Source organism: Leuciscus leuciscus, assembly GCF_965113295.1.
Source record: "Leuciscus leuciscus genome assembly, chromosome: 11".
Taxonomy (NCBI): Eukaryota; Metazoa; Chordata; class Actinopteri; order Cypriniformes; family Leuciscidae; genus Leuciscus; species Leuciscus leuciscus.
This window is the reverse complement of record NC_138735.1, coordinates 10698831-10712251: the sequence shown is the minus strand read 5'-3', so window position 1 is coordinate 10712251 and position 13421 is coordinate 10698831. Positions and strand designations below refer to the sequence as shown.

The 13421-nt window shown below is 37.9% G+C and overlaps 1 protein-coding gene across 1 annotated transcript; it reads right to left on the bottom strand.

The window, feature by feature from the left end:
• Window positions 1-2012: 2012 nt before the first annotated feature.
• Window positions 2013-10138, bottom strand: btr33 (bloodthirsty-related gene family, member 33). Its single transcript, XM_082184827.1, has 7 exons — window positions 10071-10138; window positions 7630-8204; window positions 6558-6653; window positions 6024-6257; window positions 5778-5925; window positions 5629-5655; window positions 2013-4446 (listed from the first exon to the last, which is right to left on the bottom strand). The coding sequence occupies exons 2-7, from the start codon at window positions 8200-8202 to the stop codon at window positions 3881-3883; spliced, it is 1644 nt and encodes a 547-aa protein (XP_082040953.1). The 5' UTR covers window positions 8203-8204; window positions 10071-10138; the 3' UTR covers window positions 2013-3880.
• Between the last annotated feature and the right edge of the window lie 3283 nt (window positions 10139-13421).

The window sequence follows — 13421 nt, the reverse complement described above, 5'->3', positions numbered from 1 at the left end:
CAATTCCACATTGCACTGCAATAACGAGTTTACAACCGATGTACGCTCAACGGCTGTCCGAATTCGCTCACTTGTTTTCAGTCACTCCTTCAAGTGAACAGTATTAGTGGATTAACGTAGGGAATAGTGAATGAGGGTTTAGGAAGCGATTTCGGATTCAGTCTAGGTGTAAACGGGTATGTGTCTACCTTGTCCACTTGTGATCCGATCAGATCTTAATACCAGGTGTAAACAGGGCCAAAGTGTCATCACCTGCACTGAAGGGATCTGCTCTTATGTTGTAAAATTTAGATTATTAAAAAAATTCATAATAAATAATAATATAGCAAAAAGTCCTGTTGAAATACACTGTAAAAAGTGAACAGTTGGATCAACTTAAAAAAATTACTTCAATTGGTAACACCTAAAGAAATTAAGTTTTCTCAACTTAAATTATCACGTTTTACGTGATAATTTATTTAGGTGTTACCAATTGAAGTAATTTTTTTAAGTTGATCCAACTGTTCACTTTTTACAGTGTATGAGATGTATGGTTTAAACTATAAAGGTTACCTTTATGACCTTACCTTACACAACAGAGAAGCGAGGAAACATCAATTTGAGTATTGAGAAGCACCGCTAAAGTCAAATAAAGTTTTACTTAATTAAAGTTTGTTAACACAATAACATTAAACATCAGATGTGTTTTCAACTTTGACCATCAAATCAGCATATTGTGCAGTAATGACTGCAGAAAAATTCAGCTTTGCCACAGAAATAAATTATACTTTAAAACATTATTTATTAACAATATTACATTTTTTACTGAAATTTTTATTTTAAACCTTTAAAGCAACATTTAAATAAACATTACCGTCCCCAATTTTTTCTATCTAAAACTTTTTTTTTTTAAATGCAATAATTTCTTATGCATGCTTTCATTACCTCATATTAATTAAGAGACTGCATCAAATATATCTACCATCAAGTACTTGAGAAATTAATTTTTCACACAGCAGAACCATTTCTAATTACCTAGTGAAGGCAAACAGTTGCATGGACACAAGCTGTAGATTGACAATATCATTGCAAACAGAAACATCCTAATCTGAAAATTATCATGATACTGATACTGATGGAAAGGAAAACATAGATGACATAGATAAACAGTGACATACCTGTAGGAGTGTCTGTGTGTCTCTTGCGCTTTAGTGAGTGGTAATCCTCCTCTCAGCACCTGTCTGTGTCATTCATATTCCTTCAACAGGTCTGTCCTCTTCACTGTGGTCTTCCTCATAGTCAACTCATCATCATCATCATCATCATCATCATCAGCGTAAAAAACTCTTGTTTTGGGTCTGATTGTTAGTTTCTCTTTTACTTGGAAAGACGCTGTCTCATCAGTCCAACTTTAATCTGCTTAATCTCTTTCTTTGCACCTCCTCCTATCAAATGTGTTCCTGCCCTTCTCACAGCATTTCTCAATTACAAATACACTGTGTATAAATGCAAATATGTCATATGTTCCCTTGGAACTAACAACTTCAAACATTGTTCATTGACTGTCTGATGCACTAACAAATGCTAAAAGACGGTAATTATTATTAAGATGAGCAGCATATGGTTTGAGAACCCTTGTCTAATGTGATTGGCTGTAGTGTAGCTGTCTAATAATCTGATTGGCTGTTGTGTTTGTAGTAAAGACAAGAACAGGAGGTCACTGGAGAAAATCAGATTACAAGGATGAAAGGGAGCTTTAGTAGTGTGTGTGTGTGTGTGTGTGTGTGTGTGTGTGTGTGTGTGTGTGTGTGTGTGTGTGTGTGTGTGTGTGTGTGTGTGTGTGTGTGTGTGTGTGTGTGTGTGTGTGTGTGTGTGTGTGCGTGCGCGTGCGCGTGCGTGTGTGTGCGTGTGCGTGCGTGCGTGTGCGTGTGTGTGTCCACTGTAGGCGAGTTGACAGAACCCATGCAGTTTATTTAAATTCAAAAGTGATCCAAAACCGATAACTTGAAACAAACATGGCTTGAAACATAAGATGTACAAAAACGTGAACTTCACTTTATTAACATAAGACTCACCGACAGCGGTTACACAAACAAAGCTAGACAAAGGAACAAAAAATCATGAGGACTCTTTATACACAAAAGATTAATGATAAATAAGACACAGCATGGTCAAGACAATGAACCAATGACAAAACAGAACTGATAAACACATGACAAGACCAACCAATCAGAATATGACAGAAGAGACAAGGGAAGCACATGACATGATCACATGAGGGCATGAGAAATACATTACAGGAAACAGGTACCAACAACAAAATAAAAGACATTAAAGCATGAACACAAAACCACAACCAATTCTGACATATTCCCCCCTCAAAGGGACCTAATGGAACACCCACCCCAAAACCAAAACAATAAAATGTTTAGGAGGGTGGTGGAGCGGAGGCGGACCAGGGGGAGGGATAGGGACCAGGCCTGTGAAAGAGAACTGGACTTGGATCATGGCCTGGACCATGGAGCAGTGAAAGGCCAAGCTCCACATCTGCTGAAGCTTATACACATAGCATGAACACAAAACCACAACCAATCATGACAGTGTAGCTATTTGTAACACTTCATTTTGATTATTCCTTTTGAACATTCTGTTGACAATAAGTAAGTTTGCAACTACATGTCAGCTAACTAAGTATTAGACTGTCTGCTTAATATCTGCTAACTTTTCATTGTGATGGTCCTCCAACAGACATTATACTGACTATAAGTAACTTTGCATCTAAATGCCAACTTATTCTTACTCTAACCCTACCAGTCTACTAATACTCTACTAACCTCCACATTGTAAAAATGGTATAAGAAAAGTCGTAGTTACGTCGTTATTAAGTCGTAAAAACAAATTCTTAAAGGCCAACTGAAGTGCCTTGGAAAGCTCAGCTTTGTATGATGCGTTGACGTAATTTCCACTGAAACAGGAAGCTAAGGCGGTACATATTGAATGGCTCCTCCCCCTTTTGAAATAGCCAATAGCGTTTAGTTTACCTCACAGACTGCAAGTCGTACTTGACAGCAGCATGGAAGCTATTCCGAGCGCTGATGATACGTTGGATTTAATAGTAGAGGTGTGAATACATTTTAGCCATTTCATTCTTAACCAACGTACAGTTGGAAAATGGAATAGAATTGTGCGTTTGAGCAACCGAACACACACCTGCAACCCATATTGCTCTGTGACATGTCAACTGTCGCTAAGGTGAGGTGGTATTTATTTATAGCATAGGGGCGGGACGCTTTAGATTTTAGAGAGAATTTGATTGGACAGAAGATGTGATGAGAAGTTGAAGTCCAAGGTAATGTCATAAAATATACGTGATATATTTCAGCGGAAATGACAGAAGTTTCTAATCTCCTAAATGTGAATTTTGTCATTGTTTTGTAACACACACCAGTTTATTCATAACCTTAAGGCTAACATATTCATGCTAAAATCTAAAAAACAAACATTTTGATTTCAGGGGGCCTTTAATTTGAGGCCATGCTATCTTGTTTTTCCTTCATGTTATGTGCTGGCCAGGGCTATAGAACTAGGGGATAAACAAACATTTTGTACAGTATAAAATCATTATGTCTATGGAAAGTCTCCATAAAGTGAAAATTTGTGTGACTGGATAAATTATACAAATTAAATTTCAAGTGATATTTTATTTATCTATATGTTATCCCAAATGTTATTTTAAATCAAATTTGGAATAAACCAATAAAAATTGGTTTGTGTTCTCATTGCATTATTTAACTGTTTAGATATATATCACATATCAAAAAGAATATTTGTACAGCTTTGGTTTTCTGTTTTTTTTTTATTTTTTATTTTTTTTATTTCTGTTTTTGTTGATTTTCAGTCTTCATATTGTCACAGTATCCCCATTGTCAACATTGACGGGTTGTATAACAAGTGGTGCGTTGTTATTTCCTGTGTCATTCATGTCTGGGTTGAAGTAGGCCAGTAAGCTCTCATTAAAGCACTGTCCAGTGAATGAGTACATATGTGCGCATGCGCTCGTATCATAAAATGATACCTGTCCCTTTTCAAAGTCCACATATATGCCAATTTTCTGCGGAAGAGTCTTTAGTGACAGAAGCACTGATTCACGGTCACAGGCCCTGTACTCACTGCCCCCTCTCAGACAAACTGCCCAGTAACCATCATCTGGGCTCAGTGTCACCAAACCCTTTCTGTTGACTGATTTCTTGGCCACTCCCAAGTCCCATGATGTTTTACCTGAGACTCCTACTTCCCAATAACTCCTTCCCTTTGAGATGGGCTCTCTTGACAGGACACAAGGTACAGAGTCAAAACGTTGAACGTTGTTAGAAACAATGTGTTCTACGTTGCTGTCAGTCACACTCTTCCTGTCTGCAGACACCACCAACCAGGGGTTTGCTGTGTCAGGGTCAAGGGTAATATCCGCTGCAAAAATTACATCAGGGAAAGTCAAAGTAAGTTTTTTATTAAATAATGGTGTATGACATTTGTCATGCATTTTCCCCAAACCAGGATAGCTCTGTATGAATTTGTTCTTACAGTGTATCCACATTTTACTATAACAAAGAAGTAGTTTGGAAATGTACCAGGGCGAAATGTTGATATATGTTGAAAAAGTGTAGATGTATTTAAAAGATTTGAGTAAGGATTCAAGATTGTTCAAGGATTCAAGTTAAGATTCAGGGTTGCTAAAGATTCAACAACAAAAACAACAAAAAGATTGTTTAAAATTTCAAGTAAAGGTTCAAGAGGGTTTAAAGAATTCAAGTAAAGGTTCAAGATGGTTCAAAGACTCAAGTAAAGATTCAAGACTGTTCAAGGATTCAAGTAAAGATTGTTTAAAGATTCAAAAAAAGTAAAGGTTGTTAAAGAATCAAGAAAAAAATGAAAGATTGTTCCAAGATACAAGCAGACATTCAATATGAATCAAAGATTCAAGTAAAGATTCAAGATTAAGGATTCAAGTAAGAGTTCAAGATGGTTTAAAGATTCAAGTAAACATTCAATATGTTTCAGATATACATACAAGTAAAAATTCAAGAAGGTTTAAAGTTTCAATTAAAGATTCAAAATGGACTAAAGACTCAAGGACAAATTTGAGATTGTTCAAAGATTCAAGGAAAAATTTGAGATTGTTCAAAGATTCAAGTAAAAATTAAAGATGGTCCAAAGACTTAAGTAAAGATTCAAGATGGTTTAAAGATTCAAGAAAAAGAAAAAAGATTTTTAGAATCAATCAAAAATTCAAGATTGTTCAAAGATATACAAATAAAGATTCAAGTTTTTCAGATTTCCACGTAATAACAATAAAATTCAAGCTGTTGTGTGTAATTTCTGCACTTGCAATTGAAATAAAAATACAGTAAAAAAACCATTCTTCCCCAAGCTCAAACTATTGACTCTGCTTTTTTCTGTGACTGGTTGGGATGCTAAAAAAAACCCCTGTTTTGATATCACCACATTAGACTTTTCAGAGGAATTAATCTATACAAATGAATCCAAAAGTTTCCAAGTTAAAAGGAAGAGTTCAATAGATGTGTTATAGTCAGTCTATATAGTCAGTCTATCGAAGATTCATAACTCCATATCTTAATTATGTTATAATACCTGCATACTGGGAAATGGCCTCAAGTTCTGTAAAAAAAAGAAAATGTCCTATTAAGCAAAATTAAATTTTCCATCACAATAATGACAACTTTTTTTGTGTGTGAATATTAACATTAAGTTATTTTAGCTGTCAAATAACAAAGAAGTACCTCTCTTTGTGACGGTGTATATTTGTGTTTTCAGCAGTTCTTCTGCAGTATTTAGGGTTTCTCTCAGCACCTCCAGACCCTGACAGGTGTGCACACTGACCTGAGACCAGCTTTTACACTGAGGCAACTCACTTGGGCTACGGAAAGCCTGGAAGGGTCAAAATACAAGTACTCTATAAAGTCAACATCTTCACAACCTTCAATATTTTAATATATTTCACTAAACACACTGAACAGAAGAGTCACCTGTATCATGTAAAGATGGTCTTCAGAGCATGAGAGCTTTTCCAGCTCAGAGTTTCTTGCATTCAGTTTAGCGATTTCTACTTCCAGCTCTTTAATAAGGCCCTCTACATGTTTCTCTGCAGTTTTCTGCTTGTGTTTCATCTTTCTGAGCAGCTGAGACTGGCTCTTTTCAATAAACTGCTGCAGTGCACTGAAGACCTCAACACTGTATGTCATCTCTCTTTCTGTGTTTTCCTAAAAGATAAATAACAGGCAACAAAACAAGAATGGACTTGTGCGAAATGCATTCATACTTTGGAATGTTTAGCAGTTGACTATACCTATATTTATGACTATATATGGCAGTTTTATAATCCATACTATTTAATTTCAGTAAGCCTATGTCACCTTTGTATCTTGTTTATAAAGAACAACATTTTAAAATGAATTTCATTTAGAATGTAGGCTATTAAAGAGTTCATTTGTAATCTGCTTTTGATAAAAGCATCTGCCAAATTAAATCAAAAATTAAAGATGTAGTTTGCAGGTTCTTACTTTGTTTAGTTTTATAGAGTGTTTGAGTTCCTCAAGTTTACTCCATCTCTCCAGAATCATCCGCTTCAGGTCAGACTGTGTCTTTAATAACTGAGTCTATGACAAACACAGAGAGAACACAGATCGCAATTCTGTCTCATGAAAATACATAAATGACAAAAGAGCAGCTGTGAAAACAAAACACATGCTGATTTTTAAAAAAAAATGACTGTGTCCAGACAGCACTGAGGTTCTAATGATAATCATCAAGAATAATGATTCAAATTCAAGTGTATAAATCTGAATTCATTATAGTAATCAGAACTAGAGATGAAAATATGCTAATTTTCATAAAAATAATGTCTCTCTAAGAAAACAAATGATCTGAAAATGCTTCATGTGTCTATGGAGGTTATATTACGTATGTTTCGTTGTTTTTGTTTATGTTCCTGTGTTTCCTTACACAACATTTATTTTCCAGTAAAAGAAGTATATATAGAAGAAGTAAAATTCCTATTTTCTCTATAGAGAAAACAATATAAAACACTTTGTAAAGTGTAAAACACTTTTAGTGCTATTGGGGTGGGATACAGGATGTTAGGGACAGGTTTGGTGGTATGGTTAGGTTTAAGGGTGGGTTAAGGTGAAAGGGAACAGTGATGGAATTACAGAATTCAGCATGCATGTTGTTTTTAAATATATGAAAATGCAACGTTAAAGCATGTATTTACAAAATGAGTGCATTGTATGCAATATGCACTCGTTTTGTAAATACATGCTTTTACGTTGTATTTTCATTTACTGGAAACATTTACTGGAAACATTTACTGGAAAATAAATGCTGTGTAAGGAAACACAGGAACATGAACAAAAACAATGAAACACAATATAACCTCCATAGACATATGAAGCATTTTCAGATCATTTGTTTTCTTGCATGCTGTTCATATATGAACAGATTAATTTAAATGTTACTACATGCACATAAAGAAACCTACTAAAAAGTGGGACCAAATATTATGTTGTGTTACCATTGTTTTTGATTAAAATCATAATCATTGATTAGTCAAGTAGCATCCAAATGTGCCCAAACCTTTCTCTCTGCCCATTCTGTCTCCAGTGGTATTGTGTGGTGTGTGTTGTGTTCTGTATTCATGCACAACACACAAACTGCAGACTGGTCGTATCTGCAGTAAAGCTCCAAGGGTCTTTCATGTATCCTGCAAATTCGCTTGTCCATCCGCTGTGGCTGCACAAGCTTGTGCTTGGTGAACCTGGAGGTGTGGGACGTCACATGCACCTCACAGTATGACGCCACACACACCAAGCAAGACTTTACAGCACGGGATGCTTTCTCCAAAGGGCACATGTCACATAAAACATTGTATGATGTGACTGGACGATATTCTGATGACTTCTGACCCTTCTGCTTACGGATTTGCTCAGCCATCTCACGAGCAAAAGAATTTTCACAGAGCTCTGGTGTTTCCTGGAAAACGGCGGAGCATTTGGGGCAATGGGAGGAGCCAGATGCTGTCCACTGACCTAGGATACATGACTGGCAAAACGTATGACCACATGGAAGGGACACGGGATGGGTGAAAACATTCAGACACACTGAGCACTGGAACAACTCCTTAGACAGGAAAGGGGTGGAAGATGACATCACTATGGTAGAGGAGGGAAGAAAAACAAAGTGACATCATAAATAAATGGACTGCATCAGAAACCCGCAAAAAGAACAACAAGAGGAATATATAAACATGAATGAGGTGGCAGATTTAACATGGGCCTGGATTCATTGGATTAATTAAATTCAAGTAGTGCTAAGCGATGAAATAACAAAGACTCTATGTAACAGTGACATTCATTTCAGTGGAGGACCCTTTAAAATTCTGCTTCGGAACCACTGTACATCTGAAAAGATACATGGCCGTCCACATTTACATATCAACAATACTTTTGTGGTGTTCAGAAACTTGGCCCATCCAGCCATGACGACGTAATGAGGAGGAATAGGTGGTCACTGTGCCCGCTGGTGCTCACCGCTACTTGTTTCAATAAACCTGTTTCTTACCAGTATCATTTTGTCTTGAGTCTCTGTTCCATAACATCAGCTGTGATGGCTTGCTATCCATTTCAGTAAAATCATATGCAATACAATGCAAAATAAGAATGCTCTTGATAAACACCTGCTAGCATACATCTGCAATTTTGGTTTATTAAACTTAAAAAAAAATTATAAATTAAAAAAGGGCATCAACCAAGTTCTCCTCATACTCGGAAAAAAAATATTACTACTATACCCTTGTGAAAAAAGAAGTGTGCTCAAATGTATTGAATATGCACATGTAGTGTTTTTTTTTTTTTTTATAAACTGTACTTGCAGATAATATAACATTAATAAAATAAAAGGCTAGTGTACCTAAATAGAGTAATTCTACGACAAGACTAGACTTTTTTTCTTAACATACTTTCTTAACATTTTACTTTAAAGTATATTTGAAATTGTTTAATAATTGTTTTGTCATGCTTTAAAGGTATACACTTATTTCGATGTGCTGACTAACATTCTAAAGCTCTCTCACACACACACACACACACACACACACACACACACACACACACACACACACACACACACACACACACACAGAGAGAGAGAGAGAGAGAGAGAGAGAGAGAGAGAGAGAGAGAGAGAGAGAGAGAGAGAGAGAGAGAGAGAGAGAGAGAGAGAACTTGTTTTAATATATTTACGTATAGACGTAATGATTTTTATTCTGTACAAACTGTATATTCTCTCCCCCTACACTAACCCAACCCCTAAACCTATCAGAGAAAACATTCTGCACTTTTACATTTTCAAAAAACATCACTTGGTATGATTTATAAGCTGTTTTCCTCGTGGGGCCGCCTAAATGGCGTCACAATGTCAAGATTTTCACATTTTACTATTTTTGTGGGGACATTTAGTCCTCTCAATGAATATATTAACTTTGCTATCTATCTATCTATCTATCTATCTATCTATCTATCTATCTATCTATCTATCTATCTATCTATCTATCTATATATCTATATATATATATATATATCAAAATGAACAAAGGAGAATATGTGCACAGAGCATTGTATGAATACACTGCACAAACCACATCAAAAAAGCCTTTTGAGACTGGCTCGTGATGTGGGTGTGTGTTCTGTCTATTGTTCATTTATACTTGTTAGAAATAGAGAAAAAAAGTCTGGCTTTTTTAATGGCTAAATCTTCTCGTGAATTCTGCTTTCATTATTGTTTCATGTTCACAGTTTCATCTTGCTGCCTTGCCTTATCACTAAACATTCACCAAGAGGTCAAAGTCCAGTAAAGTCAGGTGAATGCTACACTCTGCCAGTGTTGTGCCCAAGAAATAATTTACACTTGTTCATTTCATTGTGTATCTATTAGTAAATCATGAGTAAAATATGATTTCTCAATTACCCACATCTCACTGTAATGAGCGTTTGTAACACAACTCTTAAAACAACTCTTACCTGTAAGAAAAGGTGTTTCAGTCAGGAAGCAGAAAAGCAATGTGGTTACCAGCAGCTGAATGACAATTGTAAGTGATTGTGAGGTTAAGCTCCGCCTCTTTTGGCAGGGATGGGTTCATACTCCATTAAACTGTTGAGTTAACCCTTTCAATAACAATGAATCTAAAGGATGCTGTGAATGCAGAAAGAGGTGTTTGATGTCTTGCATGAGGCCTACATCGTGCCAACACTTAAGTCTAGCATACTTCCTTTTCAAATCAAGTTAAATAAAATCAAGTTTTTCTGAGAAATCTAATTCAATCTGATTGTGTTTAGTTTGTGAATTTAAAGAATGGAAAGTAGCCTTTTCACTGACAGACAACAGAAAATACACCAGGAGAAATTCTACATGAATTGTGAAGTATTGAATCATGACATTGTGATGTGTATCTAAAATATAAAGACACCAGAATTATTTTCATAAGTAAGTTGTTTTTGATTAGCATTCCTTGTTAAAAAGAAGTACACTATACTGTCACAATCACCCTGGACTCTGTTCTGTCATTTGCTCGCTCGGGCTTCCCAGAGTTTTAAAGGCCTACTGAGGACATATCAAGCAGCCCCTCCCCTTTTTTTAAATAGCCTATAGTGTTTAGTTTACCACAGCTTTGTGATATAAGTTGAGTTGAGTTGAGTTGAGTTGAGTTGAGTTGAGTTGAGTTGAGTTGAGTTGAGTTGAGTTGATCTCCGCAGAGCAGCATTTGACAGCCACAGTCTAATAGATTCCCCTTTTAGATTTAATATGAAACTGTTACTAAATAAAACAGTGAATGTAGTCATGCTGAGGATGTGTGGTTTGAAAAGTGTGTAATTTATCATTTTTGTGCATTGCACTGATGTTATACTCATCAGTTCTGTTTCTAATGCTGAGTCTAATCGTTTCTCCTCCAAATCTTCTCCATATCGCTTTTAAATATACCATTCTGTGTAGAATTCAAATGGGTCTGAGTCCGATACGTTTTGTGGTCAATTAGCTCTGGAAGTCTCTGGAACAGAGCAAACTGTGCGCACTGCGTTAGCTCAGGTGACACTAACGTGAAACCAGACTTGATTCGCCCCAATGGAAAGCATTTTGTTCACTGTCTGAATTGTTCCCTTTCCCATATATAATGCATTATGTGCCATTCACCATATTAAAAAAAGTAGCTGAAGTGCAGAGTGATGTCATCAAAATCATTGATTTATATTGGTGGTGGTAAGAGACTGTAAGTTTTGAATGCAAATTTCTAAATGTGAATTTTTTTTTATTGTTTTGGAACTCACAAGCTTATAGATAACCTTAAGGCTAACATATTGTTACTAAAAGCCAAAAGAAATTAAATTTTGATTTCATGGGGACTTTATTGAGCCGCCCCTGTCTTTCGTCATTAGCGTGTGGAGCAGATATAAAGGCTGAAACTAAGATAAGTCCAGGTCAGGCTTTGAATGCTGTAAAGAATACTTACTGCACTCATATGCAAAGGACCAAAACTCACAGAAGGTTTCCTGTTTTGACATTTGATTATACTTATGAATACCAATGAATACCTGAAACATGTTCAATGCCTCGTTTCAAAGACTGTGACAGACTTTACCCGTGAATACCAACCTTATGGTATATCCCTCGTTTCACAAACTGTGAGAGATTCTGCCTGTGAATGCTGTCCTGAGTTATGTTTGATGCATCCTTCCAAAGACTTTGAAAAGGAATACCTGAAAAACCACCTGAGTTTTATTCTGTTCAGCCGGTGAAAGCCTCCCTGTATCATGTGCTGTTTCACCCAATGTTTCTCTTCGTTCCTGTCAGCTTGCTTGCTTGTCCTATGTTGATTTTGTTAGGGGGGTAACAGCTGTAAGACCCAGGACCAGATATGATGAAAGAAGACCAGGAGTCGTGAAGTTCAATCAAATAAGTAAACATTTACTGAAGAACAGTTTGCAGTTCAATTGGTAGAGCCAGCGTCAAAGTCTCACGAGGAGGTCGCAAGCCAACTCTACCTTACACAAAATTTTACACCAATTATACCATTTCCAAGGGTATTCATTACATCTTTGCTACTTCTGATTGGCTAAGAGAACATAAAGTCTAAACAATTCTACACTTATAGATAGACAGTAGGGTGCGTTGACATTAATCAAGATATACTGGTAGAAATGCTGACAACAAAATATGATTAAAACTATATGTGAATCACTTGTTGAATATAGTAATGATTATATAACTTGATTAGTACTTGTTATAGGAATAATGTAAAAACTCAGAAGGATATATAGATATAGTGAAGAGACAAGGGATTCTGACCCCAACCCTTCAATTTCAATAAAACTCCTGCAACTTTTAAATAGTTCTTATTTAAGAAATAATGCACTTGAAGCACCGGAGCTTGGGCAGGCATATCAGTCCATCGCAGAGCCAGGAACGGACATAGGCCTGTGGTCGGCGGATCCTATTCCCACCCTCGTATCATCAGTCTCTTCACCGGTTCCATCCGGAGACCTTCTTCTGCCCTCTTCCTACTCCAACATCCTGAGCCCGTCTCCATCGCTGGTTTTGTCCAGTCCCTTGGATCAGTCGGCACCACTAGTGTCATCAAGCTCCTCGGCTCTGCCACCACCGCTAGCTCTGTCCAGCTCACCTGCCTTGCCTCGGGCCTCTCCAACACCAGTGCGGCGTAAAGGAGAGTCCCCAGCTACGCATCGGGCCTCCGGGCCCACGTCTCCACCTCAGCCCATGAACCCGTCACCTGCACCTTGCCTCACCACTCCCTCGTCACCGCCGCAGCCCGGCTGCCCGGAGACTCCCCTGGGTTCCATCGCGACGCCTACACCCTGCACCCCACGTCATCATCGGACTCCCCCCTTCCACTGGCTTCCCCGTCACCCGCTCTCACCGCATCGTCGACCGGGTCAGCCGGATCCCTGTCCACGCCTCACGTCCCGTGAGTCAGCGGCTGGGCTCCAGGCTTCCAGCACTTCAGAGTCGCCCCGGTCCGTCAGCCTCTCTACTACGCCGGTTCCTACCTTCACCACGGTTCCACCCTGGATTCTGCCTAACCCGTCACTCAGGTCTCGACCCTGGCTCCTCCCACATTCAGCTTCACCATGGTCCACCATTCCACCGACCCCTCAATATCATCACCATCCATCACCAGCTCCACGCCCTCCACCTAAGCCTCTGCCTCATCTCCACACCCTCCTCTCTGTCGTCGTCACGGCGTGAGGACGCGCCTACCCGAGCCACCATGATGTCATGTATTGTCTGCACCTGTTCTCGTTAGTCCCTGATTTACCTTCCTCCACCTGTGCCTGTTTAGCTCCCTCCTCACTCTGTGA

What these genes read in the sequence shown, in the direction of transcription:
- btr33 (XM_082184827.1), bottom strand. Translation starts at nt 8,202, where the DNA reads ATGTCATCTTCCACCCCTTTCCTGTCTAAGGAGTTGTTCCAGTGCTCA. An exon ending in CAGAATGGGCAGAGAGAAAG is followed by an intron (nt 6,654 to 7,629) that starts GTTTGGGCACAT and finishes TGTTTGTCATAG; the next exon opens with ACTCAGTTATTAAAGACACA. An exon ending in ATACACCGTCACAAAGAGAG is followed by an intron (nt 5,656 to 5,777) that starts GTACTTCTTTGT and finishes TTTTTTTTACAG; the next exon opens with AACTTGAGGCCATTTCCCAG.